The sequence below is a fragment of the Schistocerca cancellata genome, chromosome 12 (genome assembly GCF_023864275.1).
Source record: "Schistocerca cancellata isolate TAMUIC-IGC-003103 chromosome 12, iqSchCanc2.1, whole genome shotgun sequence".
NCBI lineage: Eukaryota > Metazoa > Arthropoda > Insecta > Orthoptera > Acrididae > Schistocerca > Schistocerca cancellata.
The window spans coordinates 31,024,420-31,050,869 of record NC_064637.1 but is presented as its reverse complement, the minus strand read 5'-3'; the positions used below and the strand labels follow the sequence as shown (position 1 = coordinate 31,050,869).

The window sequence follows — 26,450 nt, the reverse complement described above, 5'->3', positions numbered from 1 at the left end:
ATCATTCATCTAAAAATGTCTAAATATGTTGTCACATTTCAATATTCACCAGTGTGAGAGCACTTAGTGACTTCTAACAAATTTTAAGCATAATTTAAATCTATCTTAAACTTTTTCTTGCTTACATGCATAAAGTAAATCTTTAACTCGGTAAGTCATTTATAATCAAACATTTTGAGATATTTTGTACATGGGAGTTCCCCTATTTAAAGAACAGGGGTTTGCTGGTGATACACTGATAAACCAAAAACATTACACTGAGGTGACAGAAGGTCATGGGATGCCTCCTAATATTGTGTTGGACCTCCTTTTGCACATTGTAAAGAATCACTCAGTCTCAACAAATCGTTGGAAGTCCCCTGCAGAAATATTGAGCCACGCTGCCTCTACAGCCATCCATAATCGAATGAGACGACAAGTTTACTGTTACCAGCCACTGGTGGTGTTAACACTAAACTTGTTGTTTCATTTGATGTCCGTAACAGTAATGGAAAACCTAAAATGTTCACATTTGAAGCCATCCGTAACTGCGAACATGTTGCCAGTGCAGGATTTTGTGCCCAAACTGATCTCTAGATTATGTCCCGTAACTGTTCGGTGGGATTCACATCGGGCAATCTCTGTGGCCAAATCGTTTGTTCGAATTGTCCAAAATGTTCTTCAAACCAATTGAGAAGAATTGTGGCACGGTGATATGTTTGGGAACATGAAGTCCATGCAGGTGGTCTCCAAACAGTCAAACATAACCATTTCTACTCAATGATCAGTTCAATTGGAGTAGAGGACCCAGTCAGTTCTGTGTAAACACAACCCACACCATCACGGAGCCACCACCAGCTGGCACAGTGCCTTATCGACCACTCGTGTCCCAGCTTCGTGGAGATTGCGCCACATCGAACCCTACCGTCAGCTCTTGCCGCCAAAAGATTGGACTCGTCTGAGCAGACCACGAGTTTTTAGTCACCTAGTGTCCGACCGATAAGGTCACGAGCCCGAGAGAGGCACTGTGAGTGATGTCGTGCCGTTAGCAAAGACAGTCACGTCGGTTGTCCGCTGTGTAACCCATTTGCACCAAAGTTTGCCTCACTGTCCTAATGGATACATTGGTGTAGGTCCCACATTATGGTTATTTCACGCAGTGTTGCTTGTGTGTTGGCACTGAAAACTATGCAAACGCCACTGCTCTCGGTCATTACGTGAGGGCTGTTGGCTACTGGGCTGTCGGTGTTGGGAGGTAATGCCTGAAACTTGGTGTTCTCGGCACACTCCTGATCTCGGAATATCGACTTTCGTAAAACTTTCCTAAATGGAATGTCCCATCCCTCTAGCCTCAATTACCGTTCCGTGTTCGAAGTCGTGTGACTACAATGGCATCGGAAACCTTTTCACATTAATCGCACGAGTAGAAATAACTGCACTACCAGTGCACTGTCCTTTTATATCTCGTGTACACGATACTACCGCCATCTGTTTATGTACGTATTGCTCTCCCACGATTGTCATCCCGGAGTATGGCCACTGCCCACTGCAAAACAGAATGCCACCTAGTGGCATTGTGGGCACTTGACACATAAGGAAAGTATGTAAGCAGAGCACAGGTGAATGGTGAATCATTCTAGTGGTGATAAGGGTCACAGATGAGGAGTTCACAGGTGTAAACAACTTTAACACAGGACAGTTTCATGTAAAGCATAGTTGCTACTCAGCATACAACGGAGATGCTGGGACGCAGAAAGGCACGACAAAAAGACTGTCAGCACAGATTGTCGTGGCCTGGTGCTTGGGGACAAATGTGAAACTGGTTGCCTGTTTGCATTAATCTCTTAAAACACTGGTCTCTTGAAAGAAAGTGAGGACGAGGTCACGATGTTAAAAGTTTAGATATTATTCCGATGTTAAAATTTGAATACCTGTCGTCTGTCTGGAGGCAAAGATGGCCGTGCCATCAGCACTAATTTGTAACGACAGTACCCTTAGTAGCATCACATTTCAGTTGCATTTTGTAAGACGGGAGCTCTCATCTTTACTGTAATTTCTACTGTTAAATCAGTGTCATTGAGCCAAATTGTATTAGTTCATAAATTACAGGGATCAGACACACATGTGAAAACACTCTGAGGAAGACACGTTTGAACATAAATGCAGATGCTGGCGGAGCCTGCGGGTGGCACTTTTGTATTTGGCTGCGAAAGGCCACTGTGAAATCTCCTCAATATGTTGCAAGTGTGGGTCACGGTCAGAACACTGTTATGTGTAGTTGTGAATGTATTGTGTCAGAGCTTAGTGAATTTGAATGACCATCCAGGTTTATGTTTTTTGTGATTTCCTTAAATCACTCGGGGTAAATACTGGGACGGTTCTGTTTGAAATTTCCTTCCCTGTCCCAGCTTGTGCCCTGTCCCTAATAGCCTTACTGTTTACAGGACACTAAACCCTAGTCTTCCCTCCTTACTTCCGCTGTGAGTATTTACTGAAATGCCTTTGTACAACTGCTGCTGAAACAGTGCAAATAAAATTACCACAGTTGAATGAACCCTACTAAAATATTACTTAGACAGCCCTATGTTGACTTGTGCAATAGATTTCATATTGCTTGTAACAATATCCATGAACTTTAAAACTACTTAGGAACTTTTATTTTTATTTTAAATTCTAATATGTTTCATTGTCTGTAACAGTTCCTCAGATATATCAGAAACCATCAGTGTCAGATACACAAGCAGAAGCTGAAACTGCCGCAGTGACGACATCTCTCAAGTTCACGTTCACAATGGAAAACCTCATCATTGATCTCTACACTGGTGGACTGAAAGCTGTAAGTGTGGATCATTTTTGTTCACTTGTAAAGATGGTATCGGTGATAACCTCCTCTGATATGAACTACTTGCAGTGAATAACTACTTTGCTCCTTGGCGCATTTCAAGTATGTGGGCTGTGGGAAGTGCATACGAATAGGAGAATTTAGTTTACACTGTGCATTACACTCAGCTTACATGGTGTGTCCACAAGCATTATTGGCACCTGAACTGCTCAGTCTTCACAAATTCAGCTTTAGGAAATGCTTGTGTGATCCATCCTAGAATATTGCTGGAGCATGTTAGACCCGTACCAGATAGGACCAACAGGAGCTATTGTATGCTTACAAAGAAGAGCAGCACGAATTGTGACAGGTTTGTCTGACCCATGGGAAAGCATTACGGAGTCACTGAAAAACTCGAACTGGCAGATGCTTGAAGATTTACGTCAACTATCTCGTGAAAGCCTGCTTCCAAAGCATTTAGAGCCAGTACTAAATGTAAAATCTAGGAATATATACAACTGGTTACATATGGCTCCAGTGCGGACTGCAAAGACTAATTACAGTTTGCACAGAGGCATTTAAGCAGTTGTCCCCATGCTCAATACTCAAATGAAATAGGAAGAAGCCCCAAAATGTGATGCAGTGGTACAAAGATAGGCAACTCGCTTTAAACGTTCAGAAATGTAAAATTGTGAGTTTCACAAAATGAGAAAATGTAGTATCCTATGACTGTAATATCAGTGAGTCACAGATGGAATCGCCCAACTTCTACAAATACCTGGATTGTAGATTTTGGTTTATTGATAGAATACTGTGCAAAAAGGCAAATAGTCTACAAAGGAGAATACCTACAAATATCTCGTGCAACCCATTGTTGAATGTAGAACCCATACTAAATAGGATTAACAGGGGATATTGAACAGATGAAGAGAAGGGCATTATGAATGGTCACATTTTTGTTTAATCCTTGGAAGAGTGTTACAGAGAGACTGAAGGAACTAAGTTGGAAGACTCTTGTAGATAGACATGAACCGTCCCAAGAAAGTCTATTAACAGAGTTTCAAGACCAGCTGTAAATGACGACTCTATTGCTCATGTAGGGATTGCAAGAAGAAGATTAACACTATTATGGGAAGGAAAGTTGCTACTCACCATATAGTGGAGATGCTGAGTAGTAGATCAGCACAACAAAAACACTCTCTCAATTATAGCTTTTAGCCATTAAGGCAGGGGCGGGCAGCAATCCTGCACGTGTGCGGTGCACTTGCACGCGTGCAGTTAACAGGTGTTCTGCGTGCACATGGGGGCAAGCTGGCCACCCGCTTACCTCCCCTCCCCACCATACCTTCTGTCCACTCCTTCCTCTGTAATGCGTTTTGTTTTTCTAGCTTGCTTTATTGAATGATGGAATAAGGTTAGCAGGAGTGCTTCAAATAAATCGTGCTTTGAAAGAGTACCTATTAACTACGATACGTTTTATTTAATTATCACAGGTGGACTTTACAATACGTTTAATATCTGGAACAAAATTTCTGCATACAAACGCAAACAGTTACGTAAATTTTTATCATTTATGTTTGCTCTTAACTGAGGCTTATTAATTCAGCAAATGGTTTTCCAGCTCTCACTATATTAAGCGCAATTTTATAGCTTGCACGTACCGCTGGGCTATTATTGTTGTTGTCCTGAAAACTTGAAAACAGTGCTCCATAAAATGTTAAATCAGTTGGATGAGAGACATGACGAGAGAAAGTCGCAGATCTCTCGTGACAACGGCAACTAGGACAGATGCATCTAATATCGTCAGGTCGCTCTTCTTAAGCTCAGTCAATTTCCCCATCCGCTCAGAATCCGACAATAAATTGTACTAGTCCTTGTGAAATTTATTATAATGGCCTTCAATTGTAAACTTCCACTGACCAACGAGAATACTGCCAACTATTAAACATTTCGAATTTTCACGTCTTTGCACAAAGAAAAAATGATTCTCCCATTACTTTTTAAAAGATAGCAAATCTCCACGTCTCCGTTTCCTTGATTCACTCTGCATTTTCCGGTTCTTGAAATACAACGTTCACTACGTAGTGGTCGCTTCGCATCAACGTCCGCGGCTTAGCCTTGTACTACACTGCCGCAACCTGCCGGCTGTCGCCACTGCCGCATTCGGCGATTGCACGCTAGCAGCACACGTGCAGTGCTGTGCACTCACGAGCCGCGTGCAACGTTTGCCCGCCCCTGCATTAAGGCCTTTGTCAGCAATACACACACATACGCACACTCGTGCAAATGCAACTCACACACACGACTGCAATCTCGGGCAACTAAAACCACAGTTTATTAATCTTTTCCTCAGGAGATTAAATTAATTACAACACACAAGGAGCCATTTAAACTATCATTCTTCCTGTGCTCCATACGAGAATGGAACAGGAAGAAACCCTAATAACTGGTACAACTTAGATGTATATGTCTTTGTTTGGATTTTTTATAGTTCATGGCATTGTCCCCATAAATTTAATAGGTAACATAATGTTCTAGGTTATATTTAATAATTAAGCCAAGGGTGCTTCTAATTAAGATTACTGTCCATTAGATAGCACTTTCAGCTTGACAATCATTCAGTCCACACTCACAGTGGCCATTGTCTTTACAAAACTATTTTTACTCTATTTAGTTTCACTCTGCAGTAGTCTCCGTGAAAATTACTTGATTTTAAATCAAACTCTGTTTAGGATAGTTACCTTTTCTTATTCACACATGCACTATTGTTATGTCAAACACTTGAGCCATTCAAATCTGATAAAGTTTCGCTCATAATTTGTTATTACGAGGGTGATTCGAAAAGTTCTGGAAATCACCACGAGAGGTCAGTGCTAACGCAATGAGTTGTTCACGTGATATTCATTGGACTGTTGCCTGTAAACACGTGCCACATCCAGTGCTCTTGGAAGAGAGCTGTGGCGGTGATGTGGCTCTGTTGTTGTTCCCGCGTAGTGATTTGTGAAGATGGAAAAAATCGATATTCGAGCTGTGATCAAGTATCCTTCGGAATTTTTATTGGCAGATCCAGGTTTCAGCTAGAAACTAGCCATTCTCAATGTACTATCATTGTTGATCAATGCATGTAATGCCTGTTGGTCGGGCTTCATCCACAGTTCATTCAGTGAACTGTGAATGAAACCTGACCAGCAGGCATTACATGCATTGATCGAAACTGATAGTGCATTGAGAATGGCTAGTTTCTAGCTGAAATCTAGATCTGCCGATAAAAATTCCAAAGGATGACTGATAACTGAAATCTATTATTTACAAATCAATATAACAGTCGTTGCATGCAACAGCCTCTGAATGGAGGATAACCTGATAGTGATGAAGTACTTCGTAAACAAAGGTATGAAAGCAAACGACATTTGTGTCAGTTTCCAGTATACACTGTGGACTCTGCTCCTTCATATTCAACTGTTGCCAAGTGGATAAATGAATTTAAATTTTGTCAGGAGAGCTTAGATGATGATCCACACTGTGGTCGGCCAAGATGTGTCACTACTCTAGAAATCATTGCAAAAGTGCACAGAATTGTCACATGGGATCGCCGATTGAAAGTGCGTGAAATTGCTCACGCTTGCCAGATGTCATCTGAAAGGGTATATCACATTTTAACTGAAGAATTACAAATGAAAAAATTATCTGCAAGATGGGTGCCGCGACTCTTGACGCTGGATCAAAGGCACCTGAGAATGGACATATCGGAACAATCTTTCAGGAGAAACAAACAAGATTTTTTTGTGCCAGTTTGTGCTGACAGATGAAACTTGGATGCACTACTATACTCCAGAGACAAAACAGTCAAAGCAGTGGAAACATGCCAATTCTCTGCCACCAAAGAAAGCAAGGACAATACCTTCGGTGGGAAAGGTCATTGTATCAGTGTTCCGGGATGTAAAGGGGATTCTGTATGGAGATTATCTCCCCACTGGGCAACAATTACTAAGGAATACAATGCTAACCTTCTGGACAAATTGAAACAAAAGATATGTGAAAAAAGGCCAGGTTTATAAAGGAAGAATGTCTTCTTCCATCAAGACAATGCATGCCCACAGGTGCTGTCAGCATGGCACAATTACACGAACTAAGGTGTAAATTGTTGCCACACCTGCCTTATTCACCTGATATGGCTATGCTGGACTTCCATCTTTTCCCAAAACTGAAAATTTTTCTTGGTGGACGAAGATTCACTTCCAACGAATAACTGATAGCCGAAGTTGACAACTATTTTGCAGGACTGGAGGAAACTCCATTTTTGAGATGGGATCAAGGCACTGGAACATTGTTGGACCAAGTGCATTAATCTACAAGGAGACTACATTGAAAAATAAAATAAAGTTTCAGTGATTTAAGTACCTTTTTTCTTTTCTTTTCTGTTCTGAGAACATTTCAAACAACCCTTGTATATTGATGCCAAAAGTAAGCCCATCTAGAGGTTGTACATACATTTAGGTAGGAGAGGCAAATGGAATGGAATGGAGTGAGTGTCATCTGATGTTGAGGGTGGATCTACAGTTCTTGTAAAAACTGAGATAGGTATGTGAGTGTTATGTTTTTCCTGTGTGAGCACTATTGGAATTTCCCTTTGTAGCAGTGCAAGATTAGCAAATTTTCCCCAGACACAAATATTTAAAATAGTTTGTCGTATGGGTGCATCTAACATTGAGACAAATTTGATGTTAAAAGTGTTGCTAGAAGTAGAGGATGAAGATTAGAGTTTCAGTAACATGCGCACAGAGGTTAAATTTTAATCATTGCGTTTCACTTACGAGTAACTTGAAACAGTGTAAAGTTGCGGTCATTCAGGTATGAAGTGATGTTAGACTTATCAGTGCAGTTCTTGTTTCTAGGGCTGTCATTCTCTCTAATGTAAAATACATTTTGTGAATAAACTGCCCTGATCCTGAATGCAAAGTTGAATGGATCCCTCCTAATACCACAATATACTCTGTGAGAGATTGGGAGTTCTCCAAGGACGTGTCCAAATGGACCGAAAATGAAGTTTAGGCAGAGTGCAGCATTTCCACCTGTAAATATACATGCTTTATCCTCTACCATATACTTCAAAGTAGTCAGCAGATTCTTTCCATTGTTCCACTGACAGGTGGAGAATAGGAAGAATGACTAGTTGTACACAGTTGCAGAAACTGTTGTTAATCTGATTGTGTGATATCTACATGGTTTGTACCTAATGTGATGAAGAATATTCATATTTTCCATTCTGGAAGACTACTCTTGAAATTTTCTACCTATGTTCTCATAAAAGTTACTGCTTCTTTTGTAGAATGTGTCAGTGAAGGATTTTTAGTATTTGTGTTACACTCCGTCACCAGTAAAAGAACCCTGTAAAAATTTGAACTGCCCTTCTTTGTATACATTTAATGCCCCTGTTTTGTGACAGGGTCACGAGATCCACACCAGTTGATGTGCCCCTGTAGCAAGAATAAATGAACTTTATTTATACACTCAAACAGAATGCAACAAAACCGTCATTAAAACTTGAATCAGCACTTTTAGTATAACATGGCAAAAATGACTAATTCACCACATCTTATTATTGATATCCTCCACAGTAAAATAATACATATCTTGTGTAATCCGGGTTGCTACTTCTTAATGCTGCCGTAGGTTCATCTTGATGTTACTGCGTCACCATACGGGAATCGTGCAATGATAGAAATAAGTATCAGTACTTCTTGTTCACTGAGAATTTTATTTTGCAAGCTAGATGTTCGGCAGTGAATGTACAAAATCTGACTACATGCTGTTGAAACAAAATTTGGTCCAAGATTGACTTGAGACTGACCTAAGACTGACGTATCGTGGCGCACAAATCTCCTCTATTTATATGGTTTTAAAAATTATTTTCATTGTTACGTATTGAATTTTGATGTATACAATTAAAGTTTTTACATACATCTTACCAAATTACATAAAAATTTACACAGAATAAAAGTGAATAATTTCATACAAAGACAGGAAAGAATCTGTTTCTATTAAGGCTCTAAATTACATGTTTCATCACTGCAACAATGTATTTCCTTAATTTGCATATATTATTTTACTGAGTTAAAGGAATATCATGCTATCATTTCCAGGTGATGTTTCATTTTATGATTGGCAGCGATCTCCAGAGTGAGGTGAAATTCTGTGACACGATGATCAAGCTGTAATTTGGAATTTATAAAAGTCATAAAATTTTGCTTTGTTAATGGAGTTAACTCCAAATCATTAAATTATACTCATTTTACTAAGTTTTGAAGCTCCTCTTTATGTTCTTCCGTGTTTGCGATTTGAAACCTGGGTTGTTTTGAAAATCGGCTTTATGCAAACACAATTAGTTTGTTGTTATATTTACCCAGATGTGTTTAAACACCTATGCGTCGTCTTCAGCGGGTCAAATTTTTATTTCTATAAAGTACAATATCAAATTTTAATACTTTAGCTGCTGTAGGCCTAAGAATTACAATATGCACAATTTGCTCTGTTTTGTTTAGATACTCACCTTAAAATTACGTTGCTAACTGAACTCTATTATTATACACTGGTTTTAGTGTTCGTTTTCATCATTCTTTTGAGAACATGTCATCTACAATCTAGCCATGAAGAAAATTATTGTGTATTTGTGAAGATCTGTTTCCTGGGTAGAGGTTATTTATGTTTCAGTACTTATATTTCTCATCCTGTTTCATGTTTCTGGTTGGTGTCTCGATCATCTGCTATTTTGTGCATTGTTTTCACTCAGTGTTTCACAAATTTCCACTCACTACTGCACTTCACATGCACTTTCACAAAATGTGGCGAAACGTGATCTGAGCAGACACTTCTGACAACATACTCTGTGTGAAAGCAGTGCACTTAATAGAATTTGGTTGAGACACCAACTAGACACATGAAACAGGACAAAAATGCGAGAGCAGAAATGCACATAACCTCTATCCACAAAACAGATCTTCACAAATACGCAATAATTTTCTTCACGGCTAGTTTGCAGATGACACGCTGTCGAAAAAAGACAAAAACGAGTACTAAAACCAATGTATAATAATACAGTTCAGTTAGTGATGTAATTTTAGCGTGTGTCTAAACAAAATGAAGCAAATTGCATATATTGTAATCCTTAGGCCTACAGCAACCAAATTATTATAAATATGATATTGTACTTCACAGAAATAAAAATCTGACCCACAGAAGATGACGAATAGGTGTTGAAACATGTCTATGTAAATAAAACAATAAACTAATTGTGTTTGCATAAGGCTGACTTTCAGACAATCCAGTTATTAAATATATAAACTGCTACAGCCATTACAGGTTGTAGTGGGTACATAGTATAGCACGGTGGTTTTGTTTTATGGTCGTGTTGTGTTGCAGTTGGACGGGCCGGACTCTCCGCTGCGGAGCGACAATGCGGGCCTCGCTCGCTTCACGCTGCATGTCCTGTCACTGAAGGGCCACATAAGGTACGAATAGAAGTGGATTTGGAGCAGTTCTCAACTTATTTACTTTTTTAATTTTTTTTATGTATGAAATCAATGCAAAATGTTTAGAACTGCTGAAAGTATTCTCACTTTCAAAATGCAGGATCTGATCAAAATTATCTGGATACCTTTTAATAGACATTAGCATGGGGCATACCCTCCCTGCACTTTTATGATGGCTTCATATCTGCCGGGGATACTTTCCGTGAGGTATCCAAATGTCTGTGGAGGAATGGCAGCCCATTCTTCTTAAAGAGCCAAAACCAGAGAAGATAGTGATGTTGGACATTGAGGTCTGTAATGAAGTCTGCATTCTAATTCATCCCAAAGATGTTCCATTAGGTTCAGGTTGATGCAGGCCAGTCGATTTCAGCGATATTGTTGTCCACAAACCATTGCCTCCCAACATTGTTTCGTGACAGGTGCATTGTCATGCCGCTAAAACCGTCATTGTCTTTGTAAGCAGTACACTATACTGTAAAATTCTTTCATATTCTTCCAAATTTAGTGTTTCCTTGAGCACAGTAAAGGGTCCACACCCTAACTATGGAAAACATCACCAACACCCCCTCCTCCATATGACATATGACGGCATGCGACATTCTCCAGGCATTTGCCAAACCGACGACCCTCCATAGGATAGTCGCAGGGTAAAGCTTGATTCATCACTCTGATTCACTTTTCTCCAGCTACCCATTGTCCAGTGATGTTTAAGGAGGCGGTGTGGTTTTTAGGTGTCCTATTCGATAGCAAACTTGTTTGGTTGCCACATCTCAAGCAGCTGAAAACACAAGCCTGTGGAGTGCTGAATATTATAAAGTGCTCGAACAGGAAGAACTGGGGTGCAGATACATCCTGCTTCCTCGTTGCAGTTCTATAAGGGTATGGTGCGCCCACGTCGTGTTTGTTGTTGTATGGTCTATGGCTGAGCAAGGCCAACATATTTAAAGATGTTCAACTCCCTACACCACAAGGGCATCAGATTTGACACACGAGCTTGTAGGACGAACCTCGTACTGAGCTTACGTGCAGAGGAAGGCGAGCTGTCATTAGCTGCTCGGCGGCAGTTCCTTGTGGCGAAACAGGTACTCAAACTCGAGTCGTTTGCAACTTTACTGGCTTTCCCTGCAGCTGTTAATATCAGAAAATCCTTAGGAGGACTCTGTCGCCCTCGTCCGTGAGGGACGAAACTGGTCGGTATACAAACAAAGCAGCTTTTATTGGATCTTGGAGTCTCTCCACCAAACGTACGGAGGCAGGGTTGCTGCAAATCTCTGGCACAGTGAAGAGTAAAGATGAGTAAAATAAAGAGGAAGACTGACGAATAATGCAGTTAAGAAATGGCAGGAAGAGGAGATTCTTTTTTCTGGGGGTAGGGGTGAATGAGAAACAGAAGTAATGAAGAAGATGATTAAATGAGGCATAATAAATAAAAACAAAATGCAAAAGATGGTGATGGTGGCGGTGAAAGTTGAGAAGGTACGAATTTACACCCAAGAAGTTGTGAAGATGGGTTGCAGGCAAATTCCGATATCCAGAATTAAGAGAAAACTAGTATTGGGTGGGAGAATCTGGTCTCTTGAGTCATGTTGTAGAGCATGTTCGGCAGCTAGCAAGCACTCATCCTCACTATAGAGAGGTATTTTTCATTCTAGGCTTGAGTAATCTGCCGTTCCCTTTCAACCATACCCAGTGAATTTCTTTCTCATCCCCAATGAACAAGCTGTTAGCTCTGAAAGCTAGTGAGTTCATCATTTCTACTTTTATGTTTGCCTTATCAGCAGGATGACGCATTATGCCTCCTGGGGATAATTACTGCAAGTTATTCTGTTTCATAATTTATTACTCTTCTCTGTATTTTAGACACAATAATGTAATGTTATAGAAAACATATTCTCTAAGTGGTCTAAAATAAAAAAAGTGTACACATAGAAATTTGCTGCAAACTATAGTTGTTGTCGTTGTCTTCAGTCCTGAGACTGGTTTGATGCAGCTCTCCATGCTACTCTATCCTGTGCAAGCTTCTTCGTCTCCCAGTACTTACTGCAACCTACATCCTTCTGAATCTGCTTAGTGTATTCATCTCTTGGTCTCCCCCTATGATTTTTACCCTCCACGCTGCCCTCCAATACTAAATTGGTGATCCCTTGATGCCTCAGAACATGTCCTACCAACCGATCCCTTCTTCTTGTCAAGTTGTGCCACAAACTTCTCTTCTCCCCAATCCTGTTCAATACTTCTTCATTAGTTATGTGATCTACCCATCTAATCTTCAGCATTCTTCTGTAGCACCACATTTCGAAAGCTTCTATTCTCTTCTTGTCCAAACTATTTACCGTCCATGTTTCACTTCCATACATGGCTACACTCCATACAAATACTTTCAGAAATGACTTCCTGACGCTTAAATCTATACTCGATGTTAACAAATTTCTCTTCTTCAGAAACGCTTTCCTTGCCATTGACAGTCTACATTTTATATCCGCTCTACTTTGACCATCGTCAGTTATTTTGCTCCCCAAATAGCAAAACTCCTTTACTACTTTAAGTGTCTCATTTCCTAATCTAATACCCTCAACATCACCTGACTTAATTCGACTACATTCCATTATCCTCGTTTTGCTTTTGTTGATGTTCATCTTATATCCTCCCTTCAAGACACCATCCATTCCGTTCAACTGCTCTTCCAAGTCCTTTGCTGTCTCTGACAGAATTACAATGTCATCGGCGAACCTCAAAGCTTTTATTTCTTCTCCATGGATTTTAATACCTACTCCGAATTTTTCTTTTGTTTCCTTTACTGCTTGCTCAATATACAGATTGAATAACATCGGGGAGAGGCTACAACCCTGTCTCACTCCCTTTCGAACCACTGCTTCCCTTTCATGCCCCTCGACTCTTATAACTGCCATCTGGTTTCTGTACAAATTGTAAATAGCCTTTCGCTCCCTGTATTTTACCCCTGCCACCTTTAGAATTTGAAAGAGAGTATTCCAGTCAACATTGTCAAAAGCTTTCTCTAAGTCTACAAATGCTAGAAACGTAGGTTTGTCTTTCCTTAATCTTTCTTCTAAGATAAGTCGTAAGGTCAGTATTGCCTCACCTGTTCCAAACTATAGTATAAATAAATATTGCTAACTCTCTTACAGCCAGTCCAAATTCCCTTAACCCTGCTGTTCAAATCACTTTTACTATACAAATATAATGTTCACGTCAATGTGACCCGACATTAAAATATTGCAAAAAATACTTCAACTAGTGGAAAATTTTTGTGCTGTTGTTGACACTGTTATATACCAGTATGTTGATGATGATGATGATGATGATGATGATGATGATGATGATGATGATGATAAGTATTTACAAAACTATATTTCAAAACAATTGTCATTTTAATATTTGCATATGGTAATTTGGAACAGCAGACAGTTTACTGTAAGGCATCCTTCATGTGAAGTATCACATTGTTATTCTTTTCATACTTTTTTCAATTACTTTGTCCCTCCTGCTGGAGGTTCGAGTTCTCCCTCGGGCACAGATGTGTGTGTTGTTCTTAGTATAAGTTAGTTTAAGTAGTGTGCAAGTCGAGGGACTGATGACTTCAGCATTTTGGTCCCTTAGGAATTCACACACTCATTTGAACATGTTTTAATTACTTTACTTAATGCATTGTGGACATAAGACACACAAACATTGACAAAATCATAAATACGAAACAACAGGTTTTAATATAGGCAATTATTTTTGAAAGCAGAATATTTATTTTCTTTTATTCTTACACTTTCCAATTGGGAATTAAATAGGTGGCATGTGTTTGTGCAAAATGTAATAAACACATTTGCCAAAGTGTGTTTTATTGTCATTGCTATCTGGACACAGGTTACAGTGTGTACATTTAGTAGGTTTTATTGTTGTTACCTGTTCTGACACACTTGCCACAACTGCAGGGTTTTATTCTCAGAGAACTTGTTCTTGGTAAATGTTTCCGTGATGCAGTGTGTTCTACTAGCAATGACTTTTCAAAAATATCCTGCCCATCAATATTTGACATATTTATTATTTCATTTTGAAGCACTGTATGAAATACCACTGCAGATGAACTTTTTACATCACTTATTTTGCTGGACGAATAGCTGGTAACCCCTGGGGTTCTCTTGATGATATTCGTAGTGGATAGGCAACAATGTTTTGCTGGTGGGTGTAACTGCTACTCTATGTTCCCACTTTTGCACAGGAAAAATTGTAAACTATTTTATGCAAGCTGTGGACTGCTGTCACTGTCATCAGAAGAATTTTTTTCAGACATGTTACTCTCATGATCTGCAAACCCAAAATGTGTTCTGACATCGTTTGAGGAATTTACTAATTCTGCCAACTCAATATCAGTCAATGATCTAATTGCCGTGTTTTCACAGTTCAAACTGATCAGTAACAATAAATATAGAGGCTTTGTTGATTGTTCACTGTACATCAGAACAATAAAAGTCATTGTTACCATATAGTATAACACAACATTAATAAAAATTTACTTGAAAGTAATGATCTGTGTTGGGTCACAATGACTTGAATGTTACATATAACACTATTAAGGTTTATTTCCAAACTACTTGAAATATTCAAAAAATATTTTCATACATGTATTTCTTATGCATTTTCAGCCGAAGATAGCACGTTTCATAAAGTTATTGTGGTATTTAAATGTTGAGAAATGAAATGCATAACCATTTTCGACCATATAGACACAAACAGAACAGTCGAGTTAAACAGATAAACTGAGAAATGGTGATCACAATGGAAGTATTCAGCATCTGACTCCCTATAAAAATGGGGAAAATTGCGAGGAATATTTAGATATCGATCAGTATGTAATTATATTTTTGTACAGGTCAGATGGCTGCATAGCCGTATCCGCTCTGCTGGTAGACTGTATGCTCGACGATACGAGATTCGGCCGGGAGAAGGCGCTGACGCGCCTTATGCAGCGAAAGAGAGGGACCGCTCCGGAAGCGTCTCCCATCAAGAGTGGTTCACCGGCGAGAGGGACGCCACCTACCGAAGGTGCCTTCCGCTCCATGCTGGACCTCACCTACCAGCAGAAGGATGGCGACAGCTTCGGTGAGGATTACGTGGTGTAATTGTGTGACAAAAGTCTCGTGTATCACTCGAAGGCACAACAGGTAGCACAAATCGCTAATTTCTAATGTACATCTAATTACATACTCCACAAGTCTTCATATGGTGCATATCGGAGGGTACACCACTACTAGTAGTTTCCTTTCCTGTTCCACTCACGAACATAGTGAGGTAAAAATGACTCAGTATGCTTCCATAAGAGCTGTAATTTACCCTATCTAATCTTCACGGTCCTTATGCAAAATGCGCACTATGTGATCAACAATATCCAGACACCTGGCTGAAAATGACATAAAAGTTCGTCGCTCCCTCCATCGGTAATGCTGGAATTCAATACGGTGTTCGCCCTATCTGTAGCCTTGATGACAGCTTCCACTTCTGTAGACATATGTTCAATCAGGTGCTGGAATATTTCTTGGGGAATGGCAGCTCATTCTTTAAGGAGTGCTGCACTGGGGAGAGGTATCGATCTCGGTCGGTGAGGCCTGGCACGAAGTCGGTGTTCCAAAACATCCCGAAGGTGTTCTGCAGTATTCAGGTTAGGACTCTGTGCAGGTCAGTCCATTACAGGGATGTTATTGTCATGTAACCAGTGCGGCACAGGCCGTGCATTATGAACAGCTGCTCGATCGTGTTGAAAGATGCGATTGCCATTCTCGAATTACTCTTCAACAGTGGGAAGCAAGAAGGTGCTTAAAACATCAGTGTATTCCTATGCTGTGATAATGCCATGCAAAACAACAAGTAGTGCAAGCCCGTTCCATGAAAAAACACGACCACTCCACACCATAACACCACCACCTCCGAATTTTACTGTTGGCAAAACACATGCTGGCGGATGACGTTCACCGGGCATTCGCCATACCCACACCATGCCATCGGATCGCCACATTGTGTACTGTGATTTGTCACTCCACACAACATTTTTCCTCTGTTCAGTCGTCCAGTGTTTACGCTCCTTACACTAAGCGAGGCGTTGTTTGGCATTTACCGGTGTGGTGTGTGGCTTATGAGCAGCCCTTAACCATGAAATCAGTTTTCTCACCTCCCACCTGTCACACACAGTACTTGCAGTGGATGCTGATGCAGTTTGGAATTCCTGTGTGATGATCTGCATAGATGTCTGCTTATTACACATTACAACCCTCTTCAACCTGGTTGGCCTGTATGCTTTTGTGCTGTACGTGTCCCTTCACGTTTCCACTTCACTATCACATTGGAAACAGTGGACCTAGGGATGTTTAGGAGTGTGGAAATCTTGTGTACAGACTAGGGTGTCCATTTCATTTTCATTGAAAAAGGGGACATTTAAAATAAATTTGAGAAAAACCTGGGACAATGAAGAAAAAAATGGGACATAAATATTGTATTGACTAAATTTAATACACATACAAGTTTACTGAGCGAGGTGGCGCAGTGGTTAGCACACTGGACTCGCATTCGGGAGGGCGACGGTTCAATCCCGTCTCCGGCCATCCTGATTTAGGTTTTCCGTGATTTCCCTAAATCGTTTCAGGCAAATGCCGGGATGGTTCCTTTGAAAGGGCACGGCCGATTTCCTTCCCAATCCTTCACTAACCCGAGCTTGCGCTCCGTCTCTAATGACCTCGTTGTCGCGGGACGTTAAACACTAACCACCACCACACATACAAGTTTACTTTTACAACGTGCACTCAGATGATCCCAAATCACTTTTTTCAATTATTCTGCCACACTATCACCGTACTTTTCACTTTTATGTACTTTATCAAGAAGTGCATTTTCGTTTGAAATTGTATCGTAAAAAGTCGGTACACGATACACCATTAAAGTGTGTTTTGACAATGAGCAAGGCCCTCACTGTTTCAACTTTCATTCTGTTTTTTTTCGTCTGACCACAGAGAGTTCACTAACGAAAACATACGTTCCGCCATGACCAATAGCAAATTTTGATCTGCAAAACATACATTCTACAGTTTCTCCACTACCAGTGATAAAAGGAAACTCGTTTTTTAAATTACACTTTCATTTTGACATAATGAAACAGTGATTGCCCATTGCAAATCATTAACAGTGTGGTGACGAAAGCCAGAGAGCAAGTATCAGTGGTGTAGAGTATCTCTGGAACGAAAGGACGGATTCAGTGGATCGATTTAGAAGATTTGAATCTTCGTTGTTATTCGTAACCTATAGTGAGTTTAAAATTACCTGCGATTTTTGACAGTTCGGTACATGTTTGGGGTATGCTGAAAGTCATCACACGCTTCCTAGCGTAAATAGCGTAAAAAACTTTCGGGACAGCGGGACATTTTGGTAAAAAACATGACTGTCCCGGGAAAAACGGGATGAATGGACACCCTAGTACAGACATATGACACAAGTGCTATCCAATCACCTGACAACATACGAGTCCCATTCTGTTCTCTCACGATGTCTAGTGACTACTGAGGTCGCTGATATGGAGTACCTGGCAGTAGGTGGCAGCACAATGCACCTAATATGAAAAACGTATGTTTTTGGGAGTGTCCGGATACTTCTAATCACATAGTGTATGTGGTCTTCTTTAGAAATGAGCCACTTTCTTCTAAAATTGTGCCAATAAACAAATTTGCCTCTTCACCTTCCCCTCTACCATCCTTATGTCCTTGTTGTTTCTCGTGTTGCTTTGCAATGTTATGTCTGACTATGTAATCAACATGTCTGTGTTGAGCAACATACTGTTTGTGCTGTATTCAAACATCGCAGAATTATTTTTTCCTACTCATCGGCATCAACTTACAGTTTTCTACATTTGGAGCGATATGCCATTCATTACACCAACTAAAAATATTGTCTAAGCCATCTTGTATCATCCTGCAGACATCCTACAACAAAACTTTCCCGTACACACCACTGTTATCGGCAAATATTTGCAGACTGCTGCTGACCCTGCCCGTCAGATTATTTATGAATATAGAAAATCAGAACAGTCGTATAAATACATTTTCCTAGGACACTCCTGATGATACCCTCACCTCTGTTGAACACTCACTATCTACAGGTTCATTTCAGCTCCATACAGAAGAATATTCTGGGAAAAAGTACTTATTAGGCTACAACGAGAACATGAAAATTTACAACTGGTAGAAGATGGTATCAGGGCACAGTGAAGGATAATCTAGGCATTTTCAAATTAGGAGTCTCCAAAATCTCCTGACGGTGTGGCAAAGCAGACATTAGGCAAACTGTAAGCGTGGTAGAAGAGAGATGCTGTGAACATTGACGTCACACTGAATCACCCAGTCAGCTGTGACAAACACAGTAAAAGCTGGCCATACCAGGGGTTACAACAACAGTAAAGTACATAGGCAATTGTACTGCTCCTGGGATTACATGATCAAAGAGGCCATTGAAATTAAGATGCAAGATGGTCTAATTAATGATTGTGGCCTACAACTGAGTCATACATGGAACCCTGCACTGAGCATAGAAAAAGAAAAAGCACACTGTGGGGTCCGCACCCGACAGTGATAGCTTGAACACTGGGGACCAGAGTTTGGTGCCAGGAAACACCACCATTCAATGCAGCGGCTGCACAGATAGCAATTTGAGTGGAATGATAGTAGATGGTTATGGCCATCATACAAAGGTATGCTGAAAAGTAATGCCTCCAATTTTTTTATGTGAAAAGTTTTAAAACTTTTTAAACAAAACAGATGTTACCAACATTGTACGTCTTTATTCTTCATGGTTATATACAAGGTGGTCCATTGATTGTGACCGGGCCAAATATCTTACAAAATAAGCGCCAAACGAAAAAAACTACAGAGAACAAAACTTGTCTAGCTTGAAGGGGGAAACCAGATGGTGCTACAGTTGGCCCGCTAGATGGTGCTGCCATAGGTAAAATGGATATCAACTGCGTTTTTTAAATAGGAACCCCCAGTTTTATTACATATTCGTGTACTATGTAAAGAAATATGAATGTTTTAGTTGGACCACTTTTTTCGCTTTGTGAAAGATGGCACTGTAATAGTCACAAACATATGGCTCACAGTTTTAGACGAACAGTTGGTAACAGATAGGTTTTTGAAACTAAAATACAGAACATAGGTACGTTTGAACATTTTATTTCGGTTGTTCCTATGTGATACGTGTACCTTTGTGAACTTGTCATTTCTGAGAACGCATGCTGTTACAGCATGATTACCTGTACCTACCACATTAATGCAATAAATGCTCAAAACGTTGTGCGCCAACCTCAATGCATTTGGCAATACGTGTAACGACATTCCTCTCAACACCGACATTTTTGAGATTCCAGATTCTCGCACAATTTGCTACTGATGTGCGGATTAGCTGCAACAGCAGCTAAAACACCTACTTGGGCATCATAATATGTTGCAGGTCGTGGTTGACATTTCACATGTGACTGAACACTTCCTGTTTCCATAAATAACGTAACTATCTGGCGAACGGTCCGGACACTTGGATGATGTCGTCCAGGATGCTGAGCAGCATACATAGCACATGCCCGTTGGGCATTTTCATCACAGTAGCCATACATCAATACGATATCGACCTTTTCCGCAGTTGGTAAATGGTCCATTTTAACACAGGTAATGTATCATGAAGGAAATACCGTCCGCACTGGCGGAATGTTACGTGATACCACGTACTTATATGTTTGTGACTATTACAGCGCCATCTATCACAAAGCAAAAAAAGTGGTCCAACTACAACATTCATATTTCTTTACGTACTGCACGAATATGTAATAAAAAATGGGGGTTCCTATTTTTAAAAAAATGCAGTTGATATTCGTTAGACCTATGGCAGTGCCATCTAGCGGGCCAAGCATAATGCCATCTGGTTTCCCCCTTCAACCTAGACGAGTTTCGTTTGATATTTATTTTGTGAGATATTTGGACCGGTCACTATCAATGGACAACCCTGTATTTGCAGTCCCGTCCTGCAAGAGGGCTTCAGATTATAGGGTGTAACATGGGGGTGAAAAACATAGCTATGTAGGTGTGTGAAAAACAGCATGCTGTAATTAAGTTTAGAATTTGAAGAGTTCACCCACACATGGAAATCCCTCTCTTTAAGCATTACAGTGCCAGACTACACACGAGCGCTGTGACATCTACGACAATCTGACTCCTCGGGTTTACTGTCGAACATCATCCTCCGTACAGTCTTGGCTTGGCCTCATCCGATTTTCATCTGTTCCCAAAAATATAGAGGGAAACATTCCTCGTCTTTCCTGACGAGGCAACCGTTGGTTGCGAAAGCTAGAATTTTGTGTGCATGTTTGTGTTTGTTTGTGTGTCTATTGACCTGCCAGGATTCAGGGCAGGATTTGAGGATCCATGAGACCCATCCTTCATGAAATCCTCCCCACTCCACCAAGAGTGTCTTTCCGCCGTACACCTAACCTTCGTAACCTCTTAGTTCATCCCTATGAAATCCCCAAACCACCTTCCCTACCCTCTGGCTCCTACCCCTGTAACCGCCCCCGGTGTAAAACCTGTCCCATGCACCCTCCCACCACCACCTATTCCAGTCCTGTAACCCGGAAGGTGTACACGATCAAAGGCAGAGCCACATGTGAAAGCACCCACGTGATCTACCAACTGACCTGCCTACACTGTGAAGCGTTCTATGTGGGAATGACCAGCAACAAACTGTCCATTCGCATGAATGGACACAGGCAGACAGTGTTTGTTGGTAATGAGGATCACCCTGTGGCTAAACATGCCTTGGTGCACGGCCAGCACATCTTGGCACAGTGTTACACCTTCCGGGTTATCTGGATACTTCCCACTAACACCAGCCTGTCAGAACTCCGGAGATGGGAACTTGCCCTTCAGCATATCCTCTCTTCTCGCTATCCGCCAGGCCTCAATCTCCGCTAATTTCTAATTTCAATTTGCCGCCGCTCATACCTCACCTGTCTTTCAACATCATCTTTGCCTCTGTACTTCCACCCCGACTGACATCTCTGCCCAAACTCTTTGCCTTTACAAATGTCTGCTTGTGTCTGTGTATATGCGGATGGATGTGTGTGTGTGTGTGTGCGCGAGTGTATACCTGTCCTTTTTTCCCCCTAAGGTAAGTCTTTCCGCTCCCGGGATTGGAATGACTCCTTACCCTCTCCCTTAAAACCCAAATCCTTTTGTCTTTCCCTCTCCTTCCCTCTTTCCTGACGAGGCAACCGTTGGTTGCGAAAGCTAGAATTTTGTGTGTATGTTTGTGTTTGTTTGTGTGTCTATCGACCTGCCAGCGCTTTTGTTTGGTAAGTCTCATCATCTTTCTTTTTAGATATATTTTTCCAATAGAAGGAAACATTCCATGAAGGAATTTTAGGTATATATATATATATATATATATATAGTTATAATAGAAGGAAACATTCCATGAAGGAAAAATATACCTAAACAAAGATGATGTGACTTACCAAATGAAAGTTCTGGCAGGTCGACAGACACACAAACGAACACAAACAAACACACAAAATTCAAGCTTTCGCAACAAACTGTTGCCTCATCAGGAAAGAGGGAAGGAGAGGGAAAGACGAAAGGATGTGGGTTTTAAGGGAGAGGGTAAGGAGTCATTCCAGTCACGGGAGCGGAAAGACTTACCTTATGGGGAAAAAAGGACGGGTATACACTCGTGCACACACACACATATCCATCCACACATATACAGACACAAGCAGACATATTTAAAGACAAAGAGTTTGGGCAGAGATGTCAGTCGAGGCAGAAGTGCAGAGGCAAAGATGTTGTTGAATGACAGGTGAGGTATGAGTGGCGGCAACTTGAAATTAGCGGAGATTGAGGCCTGGTGGATAACGGGAAGAGAGGATATATTGAAGAGCAAGTTCCCATCTCCGGAGTTCAGATAGGTTGGTGTTAGTAGGAAGTATCCAGATAACCCGGACGGTGTAACACTGCGCCAAGATGTGCTGGTCGTGCACCAAGGCATGTTTAGCCACAGGGTGATCCTCATTACCAACAAACACTGTCTGCCTGTGTCCATTCATGCGAATGGACAGTTTGTTGCTGGTCATTCTCACATAGAATGCATCACAGTGTAGGCAGGCCAGTTGGTAGATCACGTGGGTGCTTTCACACGTGGCTCTGCCTTTGATTGTGTACACCTTCCGGGTTACAGGACTGGAGTAGGTGGTGGTGGGAGGGTGCATGGGACAGGTTTTACACCGGGGGAGGTTACAAGGGTAGGAGCCAGAGGGTAGGGAAGGTGGTTCGGGGGTTTCATAGGGATGTACTAAGAGGTTACGAAGGTTAGGTGGACGGCGGAAAGACACTCTTGGTGGAGTGGGGAGGATTTCATGAAGGATGGATCTCATTTTAGGGCAGGATTTGTGGAAGTCGTATCCCTGCTGGAGAGCCACATTCAGAATCTGATCCAGTCCCGGAAAGTATCCTGTCACAAGTGGGGCACCTTTGTGGTTCTTCTGTGGGAGGTTCTGGGTTTGAGAGGAAGAGGAAGTGGCTCTGGTTATTTGCTTCTGTACCAGGTCGGGAGGGTAGTTGCGGGATGTGAAAGCTGTTGTCAGGTTGTTGGTGTAATGCTTCAGGGATTCCGGACTGGAGCAGATTCGTTTGCCACGAAGACCTAGGCTGTAGGGAAGGGACCGTTTGATGTGGAATGGGTGGCAGCTGTCGTAATGGAGGTACTGTTGCTTGTTGGTGGGTTTGATGTGGACGGATGTGTGAAGCTGGCCATTGGACAGGTGAAGGTCAACATCAAGGAAAGTGGCATGGGATTTGGAGTAGGACCAGGTGAATCTGATGGAACCAAAGGAGTTGAGGTTGGAGAGGAAATTCTGGAGTTCTTCTTCACTGTGAGTCCAGATCATGAAGATGTCATCAATAAATCTGTACCAAACTTTGGGTTGGCAGGCCTGGGTAACCAAGAAGGCTTACTCTAAGCGACCCATGAATAGGTTGGCATACGAGGGGGCCATCCTGGTACCCATGGCTGTTCCCTTTAATTGTTGGTATGTCTGGTTTTCAAAAGTGAAGAAGTTGTGGGTCAGGATGAAGCTGGCTAAGGTAATGAGGAAAGAGGTTTTAGGTAGGGTGGCAGGTGATCGGTGTGAAAGGAAGTGCTCCATCGCAGCGAGGCCCTAGACGTGCGGGATATTTGTGTATAAGGAAGTGGCATCAATGGTTACAAGGATGGTTTCTGGGGGTAACGGATTGGGTAAGGAATCCAGGCGTTCGAGAAAGTGGTTGGTGTCTTTGATGAAGGATGGGAGACTGCATGTAATGGGTTGAAGGTGTTGATCTACGTAGGCAGAGATACGTTCTGTGGGGGCTTGGTAACCAGCTACAATGGGGCGGCCGGGATGATTGGGTTTGTGAATTTTAGGAAGAAGGTAGAAGGTAGGGGTGCGGGGTGTCGGTGGGGTCAGGAGGTTGATGGAGTCAGGTGAAAGGTTTTGTAGGGGGCCTAAGGTTCTGAGGATTCCTTGAAGCTCTGCCTGGACATCAGGAATGGGATTACCTTGGCAAACTTTGTATGTGGTGTTGTCTGAAAGCTGACGCAGTCCCTCAGCCACATACTCCCGACGATCAAGTACCACGGTCGTGGAACCCTTGTCCGCCGGAAGAATGACGATGGACCAGTCAGCCTTCAGATCACGGATAGCCTGGGCTTCAGCAGTGGTGATGTTGGGAGTAGGATTAAGGTTTTTTAAGAAGGACTGAGAGGCAAGGCTGGAAGTCAGAAATTCCTGGAAGGTTTGGAGAGGGTGATTTTGAGGAAGAGGTGGTGGGTCCCGCTGTGACGGAGGACGGAACTGTTCCATGCAGGGTTCAATTTGGATAGTGTCTTGGGGAGTTGGATCATTAGGGGTAGGATTAGGATCATTTTTCTTCATGGCAAAGTGATACTTCCAGCAGAGAGTAAGAGTGTAGGATAGTAAATCTTTGACGAGGGCTGTTTGGTTGAATCACCAATATTCACTTTTCCACATAATCACAAGCAAATTGGATACATTTCTACCAATGATGAGCAACTTTTCTGAAACCATCACAGAAGAAGTCGACACTCTGTATCTGTAAGCAGAGTCTAACAGTTCTCTCAACGTCTTCAGCAGAAGCATAATGATGTCCCCGCAGATCGTCTTTCATTATCAGGAACAGATGTAAGTCAGGTGGTGCTAAATCTGGACTGTATGGAGGATGCCGTACGGTGGCGAGATTGTCTCTGAAGTTATGCTGTGGTGGCACGTGAAGTATTTGTCACGCAGGTCAGATGTTCCTGCCTCAACATCTTTAAATTTACTTGCCCAACAACGCGCAGTACTCACATCAACACAATCACCATAAACTGCTTTCATTCTCTGATGAATCTGCTTTGGGGTGACACCTTCTGCTGTCAAGAATTCAATGACTGCACATTGCTTAAATCACATTGACCAAACGTCTGTGCAGGGTTCCATACTTTACACAACTGTTCAGTGCTAAGGCTTTCCACCAACTGGAATTGTAGAGAAGAGGCTACAAAACAAGCCAGTACCTGCCGCATTCCAACGCTGTCAACTGTTGAAGAGTTGCGAAGGTGGATGCATTGCTTTTTAGTCAACCCTCATAATATTCATGATGATGATGATGATGATGATAACAATGTCCCTATCAGAAACAGAATTATTAGCAGTTCAGAGACGACCTCTACAGTAAGTTCCAAGTAAAATAATCTACAACCCCGACTTCTAATCTTCAAAGTTAATTGCTCGCCTTAAAAGTGGAAAATAATTTCGCCACTTGCCATGCGATTTTGTCAGCATTATGAGCGGCACACAAACCATTACTTCTGTGAAAACTAAGTGATTCAGGACTGTGTACAGTCCTCACGAGTTCACTTTATACTTCTACAGAAAATGCATTTGGTAGTTGCCTGGCTGTGACATCATCCAAGGCACGGCACACACAGATGTTTGTCTGATGCAGGCAGATTGATATCTCAGTGCAAAGTGTCTCCTCTTCCTGCTTCAGTGGCTGTATTTATATGTAGACACTACGGGCCATCAAACGTAACATCTGCTATCCACTGCTGTAGGCACAGGTAGCAGCATGTAAATGGCCCCTTTCTCAGATACATATTAATTAATATCTCTGTTGTTCAACAATTTCCAATCTTCTTAATTTTTATATGAATGGATTTAAGTTGCTTTTAGTTACAGAAAAAGTTTTAGCTCAACTTCATTTAAACTTTGCCAGCTAGTATTTTTAGAATGGAATGGACAATAGAACATACCTCTCAGTTGCCTCTTTAAGAGTCCTTGTAATGATTGTTATTTACAGTAAAGTCTTGAAACTTGGTACAAATGTCTTATTTCATCAATGTAAACAAGTGCTGTAAATAGAATTCTTTGTAATGAATACAAATTGTTGTTGTTGTGGTAGTCTCAGTCCTGAGACTGGTTTGATGCGGCTCTCTATGCTACTTTATCCTGTGCAAGCTTCTTCGTCTCCCAGTACCTACTGCAGCCTACATCCTTCTGAATCTGCTTAGTGTATTCATCTCTTGGTCTCCCTCTATGGTCTTTACCCTCCACACTGCCCTCCAATGCTAAATTGGTGATCCCCTAATGCCTCAGAACATGTCCTACCAACCGGTCCCTTCTTCTTGTCAAGTTGTGCCACAAACTCCTCTTCTCCCCAATTCTATTCAATACCTCCTCATTAATTGTATGATCTACCCATCTAATCTTCAGCATTCTTCTGTAGCACCACATTTCAAAAGCTTCTATTCTCTTGTCTAAAGTATTTATTGTCCACGTTTCAATTCCATACATGGCTACACTCCATACAAATACTTTAACAAACGACTTCCTGACACTTAAATCAATACTCGATGTTAACAAATTTCTCTTCTTCAGAAGCGCTTTCCTTGCCTTTGCCAGTCTACATTTTATATCCCCTCTACTTCGACCATCAGCAGTTATTTTGCTCTCCAAATAACAAAACTCCTTTACTACTTTAAATGTATCATTT

General features: G+C 41.4%; 1 protein-coding gene across 1 annotated transcript in view; it reads left to right on the top strand.

Annotated features, from left to right (window-relative positions):
• LOC126109417 (intermembrane lipid transfer protein Vps13) overlaps nt 1-26,450 on the top strand; it is a 443,304-nt gene that overhangs the window by 154,305 nt on the left and 262,549 nt on the right. The window contains exons 26-28 of the mRNA XM_049914452.1: nt 2,679-2,815; nt 10,220-10,308; nt 15,212-15,441. Of these exons, the coding sequence (XP_049770409.1) occupies nt 2,679-2,815; nt 10,220-10,308; nt 15,212-15,441 (456 nt within the window). The remainder of the gene's footprint in view (nt 1-2,678; nt 2,816-10,219; nt 10,309-15,211; nt 15,442-26,450) is intronic.